Source organism: Denticeps clupeoides, unplaced genomic scaffold (assembly GCF_900700375.1).
Source record: "Denticeps clupeoides unplaced genomic scaffold, fDenClu1.1, whole genome shotgun sequence".
NCBI lineage: Eukaryota > Metazoa > Chordata > Actinopteri > Clupeiformes > Denticipitidae > Denticeps > Denticeps clupeoides.
Window position 1 is genome coordinate 628,576 of NW_021629784.1, and position 23,787 is coordinate 652,362.

The 23,787-nt window shown below is 43.0% G+C and overlaps 1 protein-coding gene and 1 long non-coding RNA gene across 2 annotated transcripts in view; one reads left to right on the top strand and one right to left on the bottom strand.

Moving 5' to 3' along the window:
- The window catches only part of LOC114774261 (major histocompatibility complex class I-related gene protein-like), a 36,628-nt gene extending 23,392 nt beyond the window's left edge, over positions 1-13,236 (top strand). Inside the window, exons 4-7 of the mRNA XM_028966202.1 lie at positions 6,108-6,380; positions 7,406-7,705; positions 11,781-11,992; positions 13,207-13,236. Of these exons, the coding sequence (XP_028822035.1) occupies positions 6,108-6,380; positions 7,406-7,705; positions 11,781-11,992; positions 13,207-13,236 (815 nt within the window). The remainder of the gene's footprint in view (positions 1-6,107; positions 6,381-7,405; positions 7,706-11,780; positions 11,993-13,206) is intronic.
- Positions 13,237-22,827: 9,591 nt separating this feature from the next.
- Positions 22,828-23,266, bottom strand: LOC114774216 (uncharacterized). Its single transcript, XR_003744763.1, has 3 exons — positions 23,225-23,266; positions 23,097-23,114; positions 22,828-22,922 (listed from the first exon to the last, which is right to left on the bottom strand). It is a non-coding gene; the product is annotated as an uncharacterized LOC114774216 (long non-coding RNA).
- Between the last annotated feature and the right edge of the window lie 521 nt (positions 23,267-23,787).

The window sequence follows — 23,787 nt, forward strand, 5'->3', positions numbered from 1 at the left end:
TACAGGGACAGTCCCCCTGGAGCAACTTAGGGTTAAGTGTCTTGCTCAGGGACACAATAGGTGAGTGTGTTACCCACTAGGCTACTACCACCCTCCGTCATCTACGCGGAGACGCAGAGAACAGTCCGAACGCTGTTTCATCCCCCCTCCACACCTGTAGATGGCGCTGTAAGTCCCTGTCTAGTTCTCCTCTGTGGTGAGTTAAACACCAGCACCAGGGACATTACATTCCTCACTTCAAAACGGAACGAAAGTAGGATTCTGTAGCGACTTCCCCTGCTGCTGAACTCCCTCCCTCCTCATCAAACACGCGTTTCAGGTGCTGGATCATTGCCGTGGTACTCCCGTGCCGTGCCATGTCGCTTTTGCATATTTTCGCGCAGATTTCTCTGCCTCCGCCATGTATCTGTCCTCTACCTCCGCTTGTTTCTTTTTATTTTTTTTTGCTCCGCGCTGTCTATGAGGCGCCAAACTCTGCTAGCATCTGTGCGCGAGAGAGACCGAGTGTGTTCACTCCACTCCGCGCTCAAAGTTTTTTTTTTTTTTTATAATCAAACGTCTCTGCGTCTCGCAACATAACGAATCGATTAGGAAATTCGTTGCCAACTCTTTTAGTAATTGATTTTTATCGATGTAATTGATTCGTTGTTATGCCAAACATAACCAATTATTACACTTTGATGTTTTTAACATAAAATGTGTAACAGTTAGGGTGAAGGTGTGCAAATTAGTAAAGTGAAAGGAGAAGTAAAAAATTTGTGCAAGAGAAAAAAAAATAAATTCTGGGGTTCTGGGGAGATTGAGTCCCGAAGTGATTGAAAGTGCTGGAGTGTATTAGAGTTCTGTCCTATGAAGTGATGTGGTTGTTGAGAGCTTGTATAGCCTGCGGGAAGAAGCTCCTCCTCATTCTCTCAGTGTTGGACAGCGAGTGGAAGTGCTTCCCTGATCGCAGCAGAGAGAATAGTCCATTGTTGGGGTGGGTGAGGTCCTTCACTAGCTTCCTGGTCCTTGTCCAGCACCACTTGCTGTAGATGGATTGAAGGTCAGGGAGCTTGGTACAGATGATGCGTCTCGCCTGTCCTGGATGGTGCTGTTCCTGAACCAGGTTGAGATGTTTCCCGTCAGGATGCTTTCTATGGTGCAGGAGTAGAAGCTCCTAAGCACCTTGGAGGGCAGTCTAAAGTGGTAGAGATGCTGCCAGGCCTTTTTCACCACGGTGTTGATGTGACAGGACCATGACAGGTCCTGCGTGATGTAAACACCGAGGTAACAGAAGCTGTCCACTCTCCCCACTGGGCTCCTGTTTATGACAGGGGTCTGGTAGGTCCTCTCCTGCTTGGTACTGAAGTCCACTATTAATTCCTTTGTCTTGCTGACGTTCAGGTGGAGATTGTTCCTCTGGCACCAGTTCACCAGATTTCCAACCTCTTCCAGGTAGGCCGTCTCGTCGTTGTCAGACCCACCACGACAGTGTCATCAGCAAACTTGATGATGGTGGTGGAGTTAGTAGTGGCTGTACATTCATATGTGTACAGGGAGTACAGCAGGGGGCTCCAGAGCTGAGGGTGATGGTGGCTGAAACATGTCTACCCATCCTTACTGCCTGTGGTCTCCCGGTTAGGAAGTTGGAGATCCACTGACAGAGAGATGAGCTGAGTCCCAGGTGCTCCAGCTTGGTGGTGAGTGTGGAAGGGATTATCATGTTAAATGCTGAACTGTACTCAATGAAAAGCATTTTAACATAATTTCCCTTCCGAGTGTCCAGGTGGGTGAGTGCTGTGTGGAGGAGATGAGATATTGCGTCATCTGTACATCGGTTTGGACAGCAACAGGATAGAAGCTGTTGTTTAGTATGTTTGTCCTGCTTTTAATACTCCTCTATCTTTTGCCTGATTGTAGCCGTTGGGACAGGTCCTGATCGGGATGTGAGAGGTCCTTTATGATGTTTTCTGCCCTCTTGAGGTAGCAAGAGCTGTGCAGTTCATCTAGAGAGGTTAGAGAACACCCAATGGTTGAGGGGCCGTTTAGGAAATATTTCAGACTTTTCATACAAATTCACAATAAGCTTTACCCTCAAAAGAGTTGGGCTTTATGTAAGAGTGGACAGAAAAAAGCTATTACTCAGTGTTAATGGAAGAACCCTCCATTTTACCCTCATTTAAACCCTCAATTATAGAAAGACCAATACAGAAGCTAGTCCTGCTACTTGAAAGTGAATAGCTATGACATATACACTCATACAAACATATGGAAAGATGTAGGAGTTTGATTAATGTGGCCAGCAGATGTTGATTGTTAAGTGTGCTGTGCCATGTTCTGTTGTTCACTGGATTAGTTTGTCGCCCTATTTGAGCTGCATGTGTATTGGTGAAGATGGTCTTGGCCACTTGTAAAATAACAGAGGAATTGATTGTCATGCTGTATGTTTGCATTCCTTGGTGAGCGCAGCGAGTTATGATTATTTTCATGATGTGTATTTATAATTCTTATTTATGTGTAAAATGTATGGTTCACAGTGTAGTAAAGAAACAAAGACTGGATGAAATGCAGGGATATTCTTAATCAAATTCTGTGATTTTGAGACTGGAGTGGAGGGTCACCTTCCAGCAGGACAGTGACCTGAGGCATACTGCTAAAGCAACATTCAACTAGTTTGAGAAACACATAAATGGTTTAAAATGGCTCATTCAAAGTCCAGAGGTGAATTTGGAGGTGAATACTTTTGCAAGGCATTGAATCATTTCTCCCTGCACACACACAACATTACCCCCTAGTGGTAAAATCTAAATACACACTCGACACACACAGTGTTACAAGACTCCCCTGTATGAGCAATTTTATCTTTGCTGTAGACTTTGTCTAACTGCTTATATTCTTTTGCAGAAAGAAGCAAAGAAAAATAAATAAAATAAGAGTTAATATAGACTAAAATATATTTGATGACGGAGGTGAGAATGTTGAACACAAGGCTGGAGATTCTGTCATGCTGATTGAGTTACATAGCAGACTGGGTGCTACAAAAGGAGGGTGATGCTTGAAATCATTGTTTTTCCTCTGTTAACCATGGATACCTGCAATCATTGTGTTGCATGCAAGGCAAGGATATTGCTGCTATTAAGATTTATTTGATCATTTAATCAAATAAGAGGTTGTTGTGAAGAAATCTTTATGGTGCTCTGGAAAGTCCAGCAAGCGCCAGGACCATCTCCTACAGATGATTCAGGTGTGGGATCGAGGTGCCACCAGTGCAGAGCTTGCTCAGGAATGGCAGCAGGCAGGTGTGAGTGCAACTGCAGACACAGTGAGACTTTTGGAGGATGGCCTGGTGTCAAGAAGGGCAGCAAAAAAGCCACTTCTCTCCAATCAAGGACATACTGATATTCTGCTACAAGTTTGTGATTGGACTGCTAAGGACTGAGGTGAAGTAGGGCTGAAACAATTATTCTAATAACTCGAATGATTCGATTAAAAAAAAAAACAAAGTCCATCTATTATCGTATCGCTCCCGCCGAGCTACGCAGTGCGATATCATTGTTCTACACGGACTGTTTTAACTGACGCACATTTCAGAGATTTAAGGAGGTGCAATTTATTGGCTGAAATTGCATAAAATGTCTAAAGTGTGGGACCATTTTACGCTGCGTGGACAACGTAGTGCAGTGTATACACTGTAAACCGGACCTGGCTTACCATAAATGTACTTCGTCAAAACTACAGCACCTTAACCGAACAAATCCTCAAGTAAACCACACCTCTCCAAGCGGACTCGGAACATCTACAAGGTATCGTATTTTTATGATTGCTAACTAACATTAGCGCTTCTTAGAATGTACATTATTTGTGTTATGAGTTGATAGTGATGAGGCATGATAAGGCATGAGATCTCGCTCGTGTAATTCATCCCTCCTCATTCATGTACATCATGAATGTTTCACAGAAAGGTTGATTAAATGGGCTTAGTTCTGGAGCCAGTAACCTCAAAAAATTTAAGCTTTGATCTAATAAAAGTATTGAGTTCATGTTGCATAACACACTATAGAGTTGTCTAAAAACTCAAAAGTATGAGTTACTCGACTGATCGATATTCGAGAAAAAAGGGTGAGCGCTACCATCAGTTCTGTCTCATGCCAACAGTAAAGCATCCTGAGACACTTCATGTGTGGGGCTGCTTCTCATCCAAGGGAGTGGGCAGAACACCCAAGGAAGAACACAGCCAGGAATAAAGAACGGTACTAAAACATCCCCCAACAACTTCTCCCAACCATCCAAGAACAGTTTGGTGAAGAACAATGCCTTTTTGAGCATGATTGAGTGCCACGCCTTAAGCCAAAGTGAGAACCAAGTGGCTTGGGGAACAAAACATTATAATTTTGGGTCCAAAAATTGAGAACATGTGGTCAATCCTCAAACAAAAAAAAAATACTGACAAACTCCAAGCACTGATTATGAAGGAACGGGTCGCCATCAGTCAGGATTATGTGATGTAATTGTCAAGAAAATACTATGAAACTTATAACAAACTTCAGTACACCACAGAAACAACTGACAAAAATATCTATAAACACTGAAGCAGCAAACGTTGTGAAAACCAGTATTTGTGTCATTCTCAACTTTTGTGAAAGTGAAGTGATTGTCATTGTCACAGCACAGCACTCGGTGCACACGACTTGTTTTGGCCATGACTGTATACAGAAACTAGGGGAGGGAATTGGCAAGGACCTCACAATATGATATTATCCCGATACATGGGCCACGATACGATTACGATTACAATATTGTGATACATACATGACTATATTTTGGGATATTCTTTAGTTCATTGAAAATGTAAAAACAGCTGAAATGCAGCATGCTGTGTACAATCTGGGTGGATGACAGTACATTACATTAATAATTCAGCCAAAACATAACTCAGAACTGAATTGTAACTTTATTGTCTTTGCACATTAACAAACTGAAGTGGTGAAAATAAAAAAAAATAAGATAAAATGCGTAAGATTGAAAAGAAGAATTTTAAGTACCCAGTCAGTTATCTAAGGCTGGTGTGGTACTTGTAGAGGGCCGAGCTGAAATTTGTACACACAAAAAATAAAGTGCATATGCACATAGACATTCCTTATCGGTGAACACTAAAGAAAGCAAAGCGGTTAGATTCATGTTAATGAACTGAACTCAAACATTATTTGCATTGTCCACTTCACTAAACATGAATACAAAATGTGAGGCAAGGAGGATGACAAGTTTGTTTGCAGCGTACTTTGTTTTTCGTATATCTGGATGCTTTCTGCTCAAATCGGTGGTGTTGTCTGAATATTTCACAGAAATGTGACACAGATTGCAAAATGCATTTTCTTTATTCAAGTTCATACTACCTATTTTTACATGTTCAATAGACCGCTTTAATGACAATCACTGTCGTGTTTTGTGATTTCACTCTGCATGTAATTCCAAGTATTAATTCAAGTACCCAGCTGTACAGCGCCATCTACCAGTGGAGGTTGTAGTCACACTCTTACCTGTTCTGATTTTGCGAAATGTAACACTCAACAGCACCACCCTGTGGACTGAATTTGTGTACAAAAATATTGATATTTGGTGTTCCTGTAGCAATACAATATTAGCATGATATACAATGTAAGATATTGCAATATTATTCTGTACCAATTCTTTTCTTCCACTTCTAACAGAATCAGTGGAACAGTGACAGCGCAGTGATGAAACATTAAATGACCGTACATGCACATGACATTTAGGATGTCAGGGTGGTAATAGCCTACTGACTCGCCTATGAACCCAGGTTCAAATCCCACTTAAGCAAGCAAGACACTTAACCCTAAGTGTCTCCAGGGGGACTGTCCAGGGGGACTGTCCCTGTAACTACTGATTGTAAGTCGCTCTATACACGTAAACACAGACTGAAACAATCAGGTAATCAAGCCAACAGACAAACTCAACTCCGGTTTGTAACATGGATCCGGCGCACTCCAAGTGAGGTTCAAATTAGGACAAGTTACTGCTTTTTTTTGATAATTAAACTGGAAACTGCAAAGCAGAAACACCAATGATTTAAAATTCTCTCTCTCTCTCTCTCTCTCTCTCTCTCTCAGGAGTGCACACTTTACAGCAGATGTACGGCTGCAAGTTTGATGATGAAACTGGAGCCACAGATGGATACAGTCAGTTTGGTTACGATGGAGCAGATTTTATAAGACTGGATCTGAAAAACACTTATTGGGTTGCTGCAAAACCAGAGGCAGAAATAATCAAGCAGAAATGGAATGGAGGTGAAGCTAAATATTGGAAGATCTACCTGGAACAGGACTGTGTTTATTGGCTTAAGAAGTATGTGATGTACGGAAAGATCAGTCTGGATAGAAAAGGTACAGCAGCACACAGAACAACACAAAGAAACACACAGCAGGACTGATATGTAAAATCAGTAGGGATTACTGTTACACAAAGAGGGGCAAGCCACACATTGATGAATTTTAGAAAAATATATTTATCAACAAAAAAAAACAAAGATATAAACAGTTACAGTGTTTGTCTCACTTTTTTTTAAAAAAATCAATACGAGGAGAGAATCAGAGTGGCCACCTGGGCTTTTAACCCAGATCCATCAGGGAGGAATTCATCAGAGACATGGCCACTTGTATCCACTGACTCCGCCCAGTACAATCACAGTGACAAGAAATCAGTTCTTTTAAAGTGTTTATTTTAAATAGAAGATAATCTGATGAGTGAGAAGTGTAGCAATGTGCAAAAGTAAAATGTTGGGCAGATACACAGATGCACATCTTCTTTGCCTTCATTGGCTTCAGGGCCTTTTTCAGTGAATATGTGTTTTGAATTTGTTATAGACCTCTGGTGGATTTCCTTTTTATTATCTCCTGTCCCTCATGGTTTCTCCTTATTTGTGCATTTATAAAGGCACCAGCATAAAGTGCTTTACTTTTTACTATTCTGCCCACTTTTGTCATTTTCTACTTTGTATAAAATTGCATCCTCCAGGCTTCTGCCAAACATCTGACAACATTTATAAAAGTTATTTTAAATACATTTCTGTTCACTGTACAGCATTGTGTAAAATACTTCACATTAAATTTAAAGCACACAGACTGTTTAATTAATTACCTCTTCAAGGATTTTCAGACAATATAGAAGAATGGAATCATGTGAAAACATGCAAATGATCAGTGACAAATAATGAAAAGTGAAGTGATTGTGAAACACTGCAGCATAGCACACGGTGAAAACAAAATGTGTCCTCTGCTTTTAACCATCATCCTTAGTGAGTACAATGAATAAGTGATGAGTAATAATAAAGACATGGATCTTCATATGAAGACGTCCTGTTTCTCTACCAAATTCTGTCCCTGTTCCCCTCCTCTCTTCCTGTCTCTAGTCCCTCCTCAGGTGTCTCTGCTGCAGACAGACCCCTCCTCTCCAGTGGTCTGTCACGTTACAGGTTTCTACCCTGATAAGGTGATGATCAGCTGGCAGAAAGATGGACAGGACCTGCATGAAGATGTAGATGTTGGTGAGACGTTGCCCAACCATGACAGAACCTTCCAGAAACGTGCAGAACTGAAAGTGACCCCTGAGGAGTGGAAGAAGAACCAGTTCACCTGTGTGGTGGAGCACAAGAGTGGAGACCCAATCCACATGATCCTGAATGAGGAGAAGATCAGGACCAACAGTGCAGGTACAGGAGCTTCTAGCAGCTCTTTAACACGTTTTACAGTGGGGGGTTTATTTGATCCCTTCTGAATTTGTAGTTTTGCTTATGAACTTTTTCTCATTTTTATAGTAGTTTTATTTTAATGAAGGTAGACAGAATAAACAACTTGGCAACTCAACACTTCAGGTCCGTACACAGATTTGTAAATAGGATTAAGGTCTGGAGACTGTCTAGTCCACGCTATAATCTTGATGTGGTTATTCTTTAGCTCCTCTTTTGTTCTCTTGGCTGTATGGTTTGGTTATTTGTGATGCTGGACCCATGACCCATCTTCAGTGTTCTGGCAGAGGGAAGGAGGGCTCTGTACTTGGAGCTTTGGGTCATATTTCTCTGCCTCCCAACACGGCAGTTGGAGTTGATGCCAAAAAGCTTTATTTTTTTCCCCATGCCTTTTCAGAAATATCTAGATGTTCACTTGCAAGAAGATGGGTCTTTCTGAGCAGGGGGACCTTGTAGTGACCGCAAGACTTGTTCTTGATTATTTTAGTGTTCACATCATTTACAAGCTCTTGTGTAGTTGTTGGCTAATACTTCATCTTTACAGGGGCAGTGGTGGCCATTCCAGGCATCATTGCTGGGTTGGTTGTTGCTGCTCTCTGTCTCATCGCTGTGGTTGTTGGTGTTGTGATGGTTGTGAAGAGAAGATCAGGTGAGAGATGCAGCAAACAACATCAGTAACTTCTACACCAAACATGGTGTCATGTGATTGTAAATGTTTTTACATTTTTACTTTGGGTTAATAGTCTCGGGGGGAAATCAACTTTTAAGCATTCAGACACTGAATGTTTTTTCACCACTTCTTTATTTGGTAAAAGATGTCCTATTAACAAATATTTAAAACTTAAAACATATAAAATGTTGCTGAACCTTTCTTTTATCAGTTTATGTCTAGTTTTTGCGTCAAACTTTTGCATCAACAAGGTCAGACCTAAGATACACAGTTGTCTTCTGACTGTTCCATGACCAAAGGTGAAACACGTGGAGAGTCTGGCCTACTAAATTTCGTGGAGTGTCTGGGCCTACTAAATTTTCCTTCCACACTGTGAACATTCGGGTTTTCAGCTAAATGTTTTCTGCTCTTCTAGAACTCTCACGGTGCACCAATCATTCTCCACTCTCAGTAAGTAACTTCATTTTATTTTCACAATTGTTCATATAGAGCAGAGCTGATTGGGACTTTAATTCTCTGAAAATTAGCAATTATGCACAGGAATAATGACAAAATAAATTCAGCACAGTTATTGGAGAACACAATGCACAATTATTATCAAACCACATTATGTGTCACATGATGTTATTTGAAAGAGCACAGAAATATCCTTTTATTCCTTAATGTCAACTGTTTAAAGTTCGCATTAATTCAATTAAGTTCAAATTAAGTCAATGCCAGTCAAATATCCAACATACACAAAGCCCCATCCCATGGTTTTGTTTAATTTTGGGACAGAATGAAATTAACATCTCTCCTGGGTGAACATCGTCCTCACTGTAGCACTCCCTTACGGTCCCTTCTGTAGACATACCTGAAGTACATCAGAAGATAAACACACAAGTGAAATGATTGTCATTTTGAAGCACAGCACAAGGTGACAAAAAATGTGTCCTCTGCTTTTTTAGTGAGCAGTGGGCAGCCATGAAATGATCTTTGAGGAAAGCCATGTGCTTTCTTGAGCAGGGGGACCTTGCAGGCTGCAGGATTTCAGTCCTTCGTGCAATAGTATGTTACCAACTGTTTTCCTGGTCCCAGCTGCCTTGAGGTCATTGACAAGTTTCTCCCAAGTAGTTCTGGGCTGGTTCCAAATCGTTCTCATTATCAGGGTGAGATGTGTGTGGAGCTTCAGACCAAGGGAGACTGGCAGTCATTTTATGGTTTGCGAATTCTCTAATAATCGCAACCAACTGTTGTCAATGTCTCACCCAGCAGCTTGCTGATGGTCTTATAGCCCATTCCAGCCTTGTGTAGATCCACAACCTTGTGCCTGACATCCTTGGAAAGCTTTTTGGTCTTGGCCATGGGGCAGTTTGGAATCTGGATAGGTTGATTGTTTCTTTGGAGAGTCGTTTTCTAATCAGGACGCTCCCAATGTCAGGTCCTCACCTGTATAAAATAGAACTGGGAGCCAGAAATCTTGATTGCTGGGGGATCAAATACTTATTTCATTCATGATAATGCAAATATATTTATAACTTTGTTTAAATGCATTTTTTGTTGTTATGTCTCTCACTGTTCAAATGAATTGAAATAATAGAGATCATTTCTTTGTTAGTAACCAAACAGTAAGTCTACAAATATATATTTAAATATTTGCTAACTGCATGTCTCCTGTTTCCCAGCAGACTCTAGAAGTGACACCCACTGACCCAAATGCTGATGAAAAAGCAGCACCAGCCACCAATGAAACATTGCTGCCACATCCAGAACCTCCAGACAAAGCTCATCTGGAACATTCATCGCCCGTCTCTCTCTCCTTCTCATGCTAGTGTTCTAGTAACTGATCCTGCACAACCACAAGTCAATTGCAAATCCTTAAGAAGTCTTATATTGGATTTTCCAAAATGCAGTGTTTCACAATGACCATTACTTCACTTTTTTACTTTAAATCCAGGGCTTTTAAATCCAGGAGTTAAAGGGCTTAAAAATACTGCAGACCCAATAAATCAAATGAAACAAGCCTTCAATCTGTCAGTAGTTCGCTGGTCAGTGAGTGATCTGACCGTATATCTAAAAGGCGTAGCACTAGGGATAATAAAACAGCAGTCCAAGCAATGATTTTAAACCCATTCATTTCCCCATGTATTTCCTTTCCCTCTTCGTCTTGCACTTGCAGTGCACACAAAGAAAGCCAGGCTTTTAAACCTGTATTTGTTTGGTCAGTCTTGGGCTGAAACAGGCCAAAAAAGTTCTACTTCATGTTTGTCATGTGCAAATTCTTATACATTTGTGTGTCAATCAGATTTTTAAAAAAATTCCCCATGACTATATGTTTATTTCACATTCCAAAACTTTTCAATGCCTGAGAAATTCTCTTTTCAAATTCAATGACTTTTTCAGGTTTTTAATTACTTGGAACCCTGATTAACCCTGATCTCATATTTAATAAAAAAAATATGTAACTAAAACAAATACACAAAAAAAAAAAAAAAAAAAAACGTTTTTTCACGAATGTTGGTTATTCATGAAGTGCCTACTTGTGACTGTGAGGTTTCTGTTGTGGCCTGTCTTTGCAGAGTTTGTTAGTGTTAAATGTATAAATGTAGCCTTGTGTCTAGTCATTGCTCGGACTGCTGTTTTTTCCCCATTGAGTTTTTTTTTTTTTGTCTTTTCTGTATGTGCACTGTTAAAAGTAAGCCCTGTTTTGTGAGTTGTTTGTGTCCTTTTTCCCGCCATTGTGACAGTTTTATTTTGCTCCATGTAAATGAATTTTAATGCCAATATACACCCTGAATATAATATTTAATATTTTTATCTTTTATATTTATAATTTGTATTATAATTATCTGCAAATATAATTATAATACAAATTTTTTTCAGGACAGCTGTTAAAAGCCTTTGACTCCGCCCCTCTGCAGCGGTGACATTTTTGTGTACTTGATGTGATATTGACCTGACAACTTGTGTAGGTTTTGAGTTCTGCCAATCGCCACACGCCAATTTTGTGTTGATCCTTTTTATTTCCTTTTTCGTCCATCATGCCTTGTTTATTTGTATTTATTAATAAATCATTGTTTCTCTTATGTCCCACCTGTGCGCTTCCTTCCCCCGTCAGCTCGCCGACGTGACAAACTAAGATACGAAAAAGTTCTTTTTTATTCAAAATAATTTACTATTACCAAAATATGGCAAGAGGGCCAAAAACAGGGAAGACGGGAATAACTTCAACAAACCCGAAGGCATGTAGCATAAAGCACTAACAGAAAGTAAGAAAGGCAATGCAGTCGCGTCCTCCCGTCGACACAGGAATGTCACACCTCCCCCTGCAGACATCTGTTATGCAAGGCAAAAGCAGGCTCCCATGATGTCCATTCTTACACTGGCTAGACTTTGTAATGATGGTGTGCCTTCCAAAATCTGGCCAGGAAATCAGCAAGGCCCGAATCGACAGGAGCAAGCAGGGTTCGGAGCCCAAAGGCAAAAATCAGGGCAGAAGAGTCAGGCAGAGAGGAGTCGAGAACAGGCAGAGGTCGTACCGTGAAAGCAGACAGTCCAGGAGGGGAAATCCAGGTCCAGTGTCAAACACAGGAGTCAGGCAGGTAAATCAGCAGGAGCACAGATTGATTCAAATAATTGAGCTACAGTCAATTATGAGTTGTTTGGGGAGCTACAGTCAAAATAGTTTGTTTCTGGAAAGTCATCTCCAAGACTTTAGATATATAGGCCCAGTCCACACGACCAAGTTTTCTAAAAGTTGTGTTCTGCGTGTTATTTTACCCAATCCCCCACAACTGTAACCAATTCACCCAGTTGCCATATACACTGCTATGTGGTAGTGGGAACAACACTATCGTTTCATTAATCTGCTGAACATATGCGAGTTGCTGTCCACATGAATACTCTGGGGAGAAATCTTCACTCTAGAGACTGTTTTAAGAAAATAATCGTTTTGGAGACAATTTGGCATTGTTTCTGCAAAAGACTCCACAGGGGTACTGGGAAAACGTTTGAAAAAGACCAACCAGAATGGGGGAAACAAACAGATATGAAATTTCAATGACACCATATGATTCCAAAGGGAATAATTTATGTATTATTCTGCCAAAACAATATAAATTGAGATCTTACGATGTTTTTTCTTTCTATGTTAGAATTCAGACACTGGAAGTTAGAATGAATCATGAGTCAGATAAACATTTTTTCTCCAAAATCCAGAACATTACTTTATTTTTTTTATCATTTTTCTATTATGTAGTTTTATAATAAAAAGACAAATTTTGAAATTATGGAGGAAATATTTACAGTGGGGGTGGTATGCAGTAGGAGTGGTGCAGAAAAGTGGATGCGGACGTGGATGATTCTGAATTGATTTACACATGTCAAAAATATTTTTTTTCTGAATGTAAATTAATAACGTAATGTTGATTACCATTCAAGGTGGAAATCAGTAATACAGACATGCAGGGTTTGGGCAGTCTATAGCATGCACATAACAGGAACACAGTATGGCTGATTGAGAAATCTAATTGGTGCCCTCAGCATTAAAGGCTAGCATAGGGAAGTACTTTGGCTTCTACAGAATTAAAGGGAAAAAGTCAAAAGTCACATTATATACATGGTATACATATTTTGGAAACACAACAAACAAGTCTCAGAATGAGGTGATTAGGAAATGTGATTAGAAATCCTCTGGATGGCTCAGCACTCTATAGAGTGCTATAGGAAACTGTGTTTCCTGCTTATGCGGTTACGAGAGCTCAGTCATGAAAATTTCCTAATATGATGGATCTGTCTGACTCTTTCTTGTCTCCAGATCACAGGTCTGAAAGTGCCACGTGCCTAACAGCGGTGTCAAACCCTACTGAAGGTCCGTCTGTGGGGGATGGGGAGAAGGTACTGAGAGTAAGTTAACACTCTCGGTTGACAAAGCAGAGGTTGTACATGAGCAGAACCAAGATCCGTTTTTAGCGAAGTGCCGTTCTACTGCCATGACGAAAGACGACACTTCTATGCAATCTGTGGTATATCATTGGGGCGACTCTGTACTCATGCAGAAATGGTGTGGGATTTGGGCTGGAATACAGTTCACCAGCTGGTGGTTCCAGCTAGATTTCAGCTGCATGTGTTGACTTTGGGACCACAGTTATAATAGTTTTGGATTTTTCATTAGTTGTAGTTTTTGTTTCATTTTGATTTTTTGTTTTCAAATTCAGTTAGTTTTAATTAGTTTTAAGAGGCAGATTTACTAGTTTTTATTTGTTTTGATATTTTGAAATTGCTTAGTTTTAGTTTCGTTTTTATTAGTTACAGTGTTAGTTTTATTTATTTATTTATTTATTGTAAATTAGGATATTTGTCAGGTGCATGAATCAAAATGACCAGAATAAGTATGTATAATACAAACTCAAACAAAGATACATTTTGAAACATGTACTCAGAGGACACATGAACACCCATCCTCAAATTCAAATACAACAGCCCTAAGTACAATATTTGTGCAATGCTGCTTCTGAGGGTAGATACACAGTGTGCTGAGTACAAATTAACCATTAAGAATGGCAGAAAAACGTTCTCGCAAAGACCCAGCAGCACTTGTGCTAACTGCTTTCCAGCAGTAGTGGTCAGCAGGTGTCCCTCGAGGTTGAGCAGGCATGGTACTACTTGTGAGAGTGACTGGCTGTCATTCTGAAGCTGGTCTGTGTGAATGGCAAAGGGCTCAAGCAGCTTGACCAAGTTCTCCAGCTTAGTCCAGTTGCTTGTGAGAAGTGTGTCAATGCTCAAATCCTCAGGAACTTGGTTTAGTTCATCTCCAGCAGTCTTCTCAACATATCAAATGTGCTGTTCCAGCGTGTGCTACAATCCCAGACCAGTGTTTAGCCACACTTTTTGATCAATGCTTCATTTGCCACTGATGATTTCCTCACAGCACTTACCAGGTGTCTTGCTCTTGTTATGAGTGAATCAGCATTTGGGTGCTTCATGGCATTTTTCAATGTGAGTTGAAGGGTGTGGGTAAAGCATGGCATTCTCTGGAACTTGTTGTTCTCCCCATCATCTGGCAGGTCAAGTTCTTTGCAAAGAAGGATAAGAAAACAAACAATTAGTTAACGTAAACATAAAATGTAAAATACACAATACAAAAAAATCTAATAATATGAACAAATGTATCTGTCAAAATAATCACTAAAGGTGTAACGATTCGTGTGTCGTGTATAGTACAATGGACGGTCATTTTCCAAATCACAAGGGATTACTAGGGCTGCACAATTAATCGTAAAACTAATCGGAATTACAATTATGGGTGAAACAATTACATAATCACCAAAATCCTCAATTACAGCTGTCCCTTTGTGCTCATATCTGTGCATTTCAGCAGTATGTTTAAGCACTAAACACATTGGTAAATCAGCGATTGTAAAATTGATAAATTGAAGTTATTCTTTTTGGATTTTTTACTAACAACACAATTCCCATAATTATTTGTTATTTACATTATATCATTTAGTTTTGGATGTTGAGAATGTACCATGCAGCTGCTGCACAGAAAGTTATAAAACATAAAATCTATTAATCAACAATAATAATCGCAATTACAATATCAAGGTGAATAACCGACAATTATGATTTCTGTCATAATCATGCAGCCCTAGTGATTACCCTTATCCCCTAGTGAAGACTTGAGTGTTCAGAGCATGTGTGTGTACTCTTGGTTCGCCTTTTTGTGTGAGCTTTTCAAATGGACTTTCAGATTCGTGGGGTTTTTCCCCTTGAGACGTATTCCACATATTGTATCACCTGCTTCTAAAACAAGGCACTTACTTTTATTTTTGACACTGTCATAATCAAAGAAATCCCAAATAGGACTTTCTTCCGCTTTCTTCCGACTTTCGCTGCAGCCATCACGCATCACGTATAAAGCTGCCCTGTTCGTTTCTGTTCGCCGTCAGGTCTTTAATGTTATGTTCCGTGTTCACCAGTGTCAATGTCTTGGATGTCTCCTCTGTCCTGTGATTCACCATTAAACCCCTGTTTCGTGATGTCAGGTGATAGCGTCCCTGGCCTTCCATGGCTTCATGTTCAGCAGGGTCCCGACCCCTGCCTCTCAGTCCTCTGTCTGGCGGCGTTGAAGGTGAGGAGCGGCCATTCAGCGGGGCGAGCCAGAGACTGACAGGGAGCGGCGGACGCATGCGGACGAGGTGCTGGTACCACACTGGCCCGAAGCCATCTGCGCTGGAGAACTGCCGCTCATCCATCTGGAATACCGGACCATTCATTCATTAATTTATCATTCCTCCCTGTTCATCTCATCTTTTCTCTCCTCGACTCGAATCGATTCCACTCGATTCCTCTTGTCCACTCGAACCATTCAGACTCTGTGTTTTGGACTTTCCTCCCTCCTTCATGGACTGCTTCGTCTGGCCCACCAGGGGTCATGCCAAAAGAGGGGGGATTCTGTCACGATCCGGTCCGAAAAGGGGTTACTCCGGTCCGGGATCCGGTCTGGGATTGTTGTCCTGTGTAATGTTCCCTAATCGTTCTCACCTGTGTTAATTGTATAAAGCTGCCCTGTTCGTTGCTGTTCGCCGTCAGGTCTTTAACGTTATGTTCCGTGTTCACCAGTGTCTACGTCTCGGATGTCTCCCCTGTCCTGTGATAAACCATTAAACCCCTGTTTCGTGATGTCAGGTGATAGCGTGCTTCATTCCTTGTCACTCTTCGTCCTGCTCTCTGTGCACCCGCCTCGTCATGCCCGCATGGACGTGACAAAAACGAAGGACGGTTTTGCTATAATATTAGTTAAAGTACGTTTTGTATACACACAAAACAGTTTCAGTTAGTTTTCTTTTTTTTTTTAACTCTCACTGTTATTTTTATTTTAGTTAACGAAAATGCTTTTTCAATTCTAGTTTTAGTTTTTTCATTCGTTTTCGTTAACTATAATAACCTTGTGCAACATTTGTTTTGCTCCCATTTTTCATGAGCTGAACTCCAAAGATCTGAAACATTTTCTCCATATAAAAAGAGCAAGACAAGGAACAAAGATCAACTGAGGAAAAACTTGTACTGTTTTGTGATGTACGTTGAAGAACATGTACTGTGATGACGGTACAAATGACAGTAAAATCCTACTTGTGTTTCAGCTTTAAAACTGGTGCAGATGGGTGGGGCTTTTTCATGAGTTGCCTGGGTGACTAGTGGCAGCAGGTTGGCAGGTTGGGTGTTGGTAAGATCTGTTGGACCAGTTTCTAGAACAGAAGATGTTGAAAGTCTTACATATTTGTTTACAGTGAATCTTTTACAAAATGAAGATTCTGATTTGAAGTATCTGATTTAAACATTTACAGGTTTATTTCTCCCTGAGACAAATAAAATATTTAAAAAAGCAAAACGCCTGTATTTCAATTGAATGTAATACTCACGTCTGGCCTGCTGGTAACCTGTTAAAAAGAGAAGAGAAAGTATTTTAGTATTTTACTGATTAGTAGTTTACCCACGACACCATGTTTGGTGAAGAAGTTACTGATGTTGTTTGCTGCGTCTCTCACCTGATCTTCTCTTCACAACCATCACCTCAAGATAGTGATGCTGGTCGCCAAAAAAATAATGGTTGAGTCCTTAAAGATCTGTCTCGGCCCCCACATGACTGTGGTCAACTTCTGGTTGTGGTCAACTTGCAACATGTAACACTGAGTACATTGCATCCCATGTGTTTACATCTAATTGCCAAGATATCACATTTTTGTTTAACATGTAATGTGTTAACAGCGTACAAACTAAAATATATTAATGTGTGTGTGATGGTATAAACATCACTAAATGTATTGCACAGGGACTCACCCAGCCCACTCCACCACAGTAAACGAGGTGCTATTAGCCTAGTGGGGAACACTGTCGCATGAACTAGAACACTACAAAGTCACAGGTAGTAACTTACTACCATTGTGTCCCTGAGCAAGAAGAGTTCACTGCAGTCTTGTCATCTTCTTGCCCCTTTGTGTCTGAGGCACGGTACATGTTTTGAAGAGCAGCTGTCAAGTACAGGAGACCCAGCAAACGAAGGAGAGATAGAGAAGCAGGAGGAACATCTCAGATCAGCTGTGGTTGGAGCTTCTGGCCTGGTTCTTGTCGGTGAGGGCAACACGTTTTGTGAGCAGCTTGGGTGGCTGGTTTGGCTTCTTCTATGCTGTCTTCTTCTATGCTGTGGTGACTGACGCAAAGAGACTGAACAAACTGATCAGGACGGCAGGCTCGGTGGTGGGCAGGGAACTAGACAAAGTAGACCACTGTCCAGAACACAGGTCATCATGAGCAATTCTGAGCACCCACTCATCTACAGTGTGGTGATTGACCTTCAGCCACAGTCTCATCACTGTAAAGCACTGAATGCCACAGAAAATCCTTCCTTCCCACCACAATCAGATTCTATAATCGTTCCCTCTATCACTTATCCTCATAATAACTGTAACTACATTTGAACATGTGCAATATATTTATACATTGATCTTATATGATGTATATTGCTTATACATAATGTATTGTGCAATGATTTCTAGGTGCAATATGCTTCTTTTTTTCAATATACTGTTACTTTATTGAAATTGTATTTTTGTGTCTTTATACTGTGCATAATTTATATTTTTTTACAATACAAGATATTTTAGTAATAACAGAGATCTAATTTCTATATTTTTTTAGTAGGGTGGTAGTAGCCTAGGGGGGACACACTCTATGAACCTGAAGATCCAGGTTCAAACCCCACTTACTACCACTGTGTCCCTGAGCAAGACACTTAACCCTTAGTTGCTCCAGGGGTACTGTCCCTGTAACTACTGATTGTAAGTTGCTCTGAATAAGGGCGTCTGATAAATGTTTGTCACTGGAGGAGTTCGGGGACGCATTTGCAGGCATGCTTGGAGCAAGGGGACAAGTCGTCGCACGGGGAGTAGACACTGGACGCGCTGGGGAGGAGGACCGGAGGCGTTTGGTCGGAGAGAGGGAGGCCGGGGGTGAGTTGGGACGGGAGTGTAGCCGTGGACGCGGCGCAGCACGGCGGGGAGGGAACTCGGGCTTCGTGGGGGGTAGCGGGGAGATCGTCTTGGCAAAAGGGGCAGGCAAACTCAATGTCAATGGCAGGTTGTGGTCTCAATGTAGAATCCGTCAAGGTCAGGGACAGGTAAACGTCGTGGTTATGGATTCTAATCAGCTAGGCATGGGTAAATAAGGCTAGCGTGTCTGAGAACGAATTCAACTCAAAGAGCGGGCAGCGTCTCCTCGGGGTTACCTGACTTTTATACTCTGCGCTGCCCGCTCTCATTTCCGCTTCCGGGTCGCCGTCTCCCTGGCTGGTCTGGTGCTCGGCAGATCAGGGTGGCAGTCATGAAAATCCAGGAGAAGGGCCGGATCCAGGATATCCCGCCGGGGAACCCAGGACCGGTCCGCCGGCCTGTAGCCCTCCCAGTCCACCAAGGGGGAACGTGAAGGGGAACACTCTGTGGCCAAGGAACTGTGCTGGCTCTGTGCGAGCTCTGCCAAGAGGAGGTGTTGGGAACAGGAGGTGGGTCGGGCCGAGCAGTAGCAGCAAAGGTAGGTCTCCACCTCCTGGTTGACCCTCTTGGTCTGACCATTGGACTGGGGGTGGTACCCCGACAACAGACTGACCGACACCCCCAGTTGTCCCCAGAAGTGACGCCAGAACCTGGCGATGAACTGGGGGCCTAGGTCAGAGAGGAGGTCTACTGGGGATACAAACTACCGCACCTCTTCTTGGAGGACGACGTGGGCGGTTCGCGCAGCTGTAGGGAGTTCTGGAAGGGCAACGAACCGGGCCATCTTGGAAAAATGGTCCACGAGTACCATAATGGTGGTCATCCCTCTAGATTGTAGCAGTCCCGTGATGAAATCCATGGAGACATTGAACCATGGGCGATGGGGGCGAGGCAGGGGAAGGAGAAGGCCTTGTGGTCGTTGCGTGTCAGCCTTGTGTGAGGTGCAGGTGTTACATGCCTGTACATCTGAGGCCAGGCCTGGCCACCAGAACATCTGCTGAATGTTGGCCAGAGTGCGCTGACGTCCAGGGCGTCCGGCCAATGGAGTGTCATGCTTCCATTGTAGGATGCACGGTTGGAGAGAAGGTGACACGTATGTGAGGTTGGGAGGAGTGGTCCAAGGGGGTGTGGTGTGTGTGATCTGCAATCACCTCTTGCATGTGGGTCCAGCGTACAGGGGCCAGTAGGAAGGCCTCGGAGAGGATAGGGGAGGACGGATTGTCCTCAGCCTCTGGGATGTATCGGCGGGATAGGGCATCAGCCTTTGCATTTTTGGTGCCTGGGATGTAGTATACGGTGAATTCGAACCGCGTGAAGAACAAGGTGCTTGCAGTGGGTTAAGGCATTGGGTTTTTTGGCAGGTACGGCAGATTCTTGTGGTCCGTCAGTACCAAAAATGGGTGGACTGCCCCCTCCAGCCAATGGCGCCACTCCTCCAGAGCCAATTTGATGTCCAGGAAATCCCTGTTCCCGACATCATAGTTCTGCTCCACCGGGTTTAGGTTTTGGGAGAAGAAGGCACATGAGTGCAATTTGCGGTCCAGGGGGTTGCGTTGCGATAGTACCGCTCCCCTGCCTAGACTAGACGTGTCAACTTCAACGACGAATGGGAGTTGGGGGTCTGGGTGGAATAAGATGGGGGCCGTGGTGAAGAGTTGTTTGAGTTTGTTGAACACCTGTTGAGCTTGGGGGTTCCAGTGGAGTCAGGTTGGTTGGTCTTTAAGGAGGGAAGTCATTAGTTGTGCCACCTTGCTGAAGTTGCGGATGAAGCGACGGTAAAAGTTGGTGAATCCGAGGAACTGCTGTAGCTGACGAATGGTGGTGGGTACAAACCAGTCCGTGACTGCGGTTGTCTTGATGGGATCCATGGCAATTCCTTGAGGGCTGATGTGGAACACCAGGAAGGAGATTTCAGCTGTGTGGAAAGTACTCTTTTCCAATTTAACAAAGAGACAGTTTTGTAGAAGGTGCTGGAGGACCTTTCTGACGTGGGAAATGTGGGTCGAGGTGTTGGGTGAGTAGATTAGAATGTCATACATTTACATTTACGGCATTTGGCAGACGCCCTTATCCAGAGCGACTTACAACGTACTTCAGTTACCATCGATGAAGAGATCAATTCCGGTTCACTAGGACCCCAACTATGAATACATCTATTTTATTCACTCTGTTGTAGATTCTGTACACAAGTTCAACAACAAAAAATTACAATTTAATCTAAATATTGGTTGAGTTGGTTGTCTATTGTTACGCCAAGGTTGCGGGCTGTTACAGAAGGAGAGAGCTGCGAGTTGTCCAGGTAATTAGCAAGATCCTGATGTGGTGAAGAATCTGCTGGAATGAATATTAGTTCAGTTTTGGTGGGATTGAGTTGGAGGTGATGGGCTGCCATCCAAGACGAGATGTCGGTTAGACATGCAGAGATTTTGGAAGCAGCATGTAGATCAGAGGGAGGAAAGGAGAAGAGGAGTTGTGTGTCGTCAGCATAGCAGTGGTAGGATAATCCATGTGAGGATTATCCTAGGTAGATGAACACAAATTGGTCCAACGTGTCTCTGAGGATGTCATTGACGAGCGGCCGCAGTCCCCCGTCGTTCTTACCCACAAAAAAGAACGGTGCGGCGGCTGGAGAGGTGGAAGGATGGATTATGCCGCTAGCCAAGGATGCCGTGATGTACTCGTCCATCGCCTTTCACTCCGGAAGCGAGAGCGAGTACAGCCGGCCTCGTGGTGGTAAGGCGCCGGGGAGCAGGTCAATTGCCAGGTCATAAGGCCTATGGGGGGGCAGCTCCACTGCCTTGTCCTTGTCAAAGACCGCGGCAAGGTCATGGTAACAGTCAGGGACCCCTAGTAAGGAGGAGGTGGCGTCGTGTGGAGATCGAGGCGTGGTCTCTGGCAGCTTCTGGGTCACATCATCTCTAAGGGGCGTGGTTTCAGCTAATGGGCATGGTTTGGTCATGGTTACACATGAAAGCATGGTTAAAGTGGGGCTGGATTTAATAGGGGCAGATTTTTGCCTGAGGGCATAGTCAGTCCTGTCTTTAGCTGGAACCTGGGCGTGGTGGTTGCAGTCTTGGACCATGGTTTTGGGTCTAGGCAGGGAGCATGGCATGGCCGAGTCTCACCGTTGCTACGTGTGAGGGTCCAGAGTGGTTTGGGGCGTGGCCTGTCGAGGTTGGTGGTGGATGCATTGGCGTCCCCACTGTTTGATGGTGCCTGTGGTCCAGTCAATGTGGGGCTCGTGGGTGGTGAGCCATGGGTACCCTAACACAATTGGATCATGGGTAGTCATGGTTAAGTAGAATGTCATGGTTTCCACATGATTGGGCTCGAGATTAGTAGGGGTTTGGTTTGGAGGTGGAGAAGCAGCCGGTACTGCGTGATAAATCCGCGACAACTCTTGTAATCACCGTCATAAAGTGACGGGAGGGCCAATCCCGCCAGGGTGGACATACGTGACACTGGAGTGGAGACTGCAGGACCGGGACAGCTGGGCTGGAACTGCAGCGAGTGGACATGTGCCGAAAGCTCAGCGAGAGTGGAGCTGATCTGGAGAAGTACGCTCTGTTGATGGAGCTGTGTGTCTTGGTGATCCTGAATTGCAACGTGCTGCAGCTGCAGGAACACAGTCAGCTGACCGAGCGTCTCTTGCATGGTGGCCATGCCTGCTGTGTCAGGAGATGGCCCGCTCTTACTGTCACTGGAGGAGTTCGGGGATGCATTTGCAGACATGCTTGGAGCAAGGGGACAAGTCGTCGCACGGGGAGTAGACACTGAACGTGCTGGTTAGGAGGACCGGAGGCGTTTGGTCGGGGAGAGGGAGGCCGGAGGTGAGTTGGGACGGGAGTGTAGCCGTGGACGTGCCGGGGAGGGAGATCATCGTAACAAAGGGGGCAAGCAAGGCTCGAGGTCAGGGACAGGCAAAGGTCGTGGTCGTAGATTCTAATCAAACTCATATCCGCTTCCGGGTCGCCGTCTCCCTGGCTGGTCTGGTGCTCTCTGTTGGGCTGGAGGTGTATTGGCTGTGACAATGTTGTAAATGTACTCTGAATGTAATGTAAATGTATTAATATTATATTGAGTCCTTTTCATTTTTAGCTTCATCGGGCAATTATTGGTACTTTCTACCGCATTGTTCGTCTTTGTGTTTTAGGTTTTCATGTAGTTTTGATGTAATTAATTTCCTCTGGGATAAGTAACGTTTTTGGATTCAGAAAAAATATATAAATGCAACACTTGTTTTGCTCCCATTTTTCATGAGCTGAACATTTTCTCCATATAAAAAGAGCAAGACAAGGAACAAAGATCATTTGAGGAAAAACTTTTTTGTGATGTACGTTGAAGAACAAATGACAGTAAAATCCTACTTGTGTTTCAGCTTTAAAACTGGTGCAGATGGGTGGGGCTTTTTCATGAGTTGCCTGGGTGACTAGTGGCAGCAGGTTGGCAGGTTGGGTGTTGGTAAGATCTGTTGGACCAGTTTCTAGAAGAGAAGATGTTGAAAGTCTTACATATTTATTTACAGTGAATCTTTTACAAAACGAAGATTCTGATTTGAAGTATCTGATTTAAACATTTACAGGTTTATTTCTCCCTGAGACAAATAAAATATTTAGAAAAGCAAAACGCCCGTATTTGAATTGAGTGTAATACTCACGGCTGGCCTGCTGGTAACCTGTTAAAAAGAGAAGAGAAAGTATTTTATTATTTCACTGATTAGTAGTTTCCCCACATGACATCATGTTTGGTGTAGAAGTTACTGATGTTGTTTGCTGCGTCTCTCACCTGATCTTCTCTTCGCAACCATCACCTCAAGGTAGTGATGCTGGTCGGCAACAAAATAATGGTTGAGTCCTTAAAGATCTGTCTCGGCCCCCACATGACTGTGGTGAACTTCTGGTTGTGGTCAACTTGCAACATGTAACACTGAGTACATTGCATCCCATGTGTTTACATCTAATTGCCAAGATATCACAAATGTGTTTAACATGTAATGTGTTAACAGCGTACAAACTAAAATATATTAATGTGTGCGTGATGGTATAAACATCACTAAATGTATTGCACAGGGACTCACCCAGCCCACTCCACCACAGTAAACGAGGTGCTATTAGCCTAGTGGGGAACACTGTCGCATGAACTAGAACACTACAAAGTCACAGGTAGTAACTTACTACCATTGTGTCCCTGAGCAAGAAGAGTTCACTGCAGTCTTGTCATCTTCTTGCCCCTTTGACCCTTTGTGTCTGAGGCACGGTACATGTTTTGAAGAGCAGCTGTCAAGTACAGGAGACCCAGCAAACGAAGGAGAGATAGAGAAGCAGGAGGAACATCTCAGGTCAGCTGTG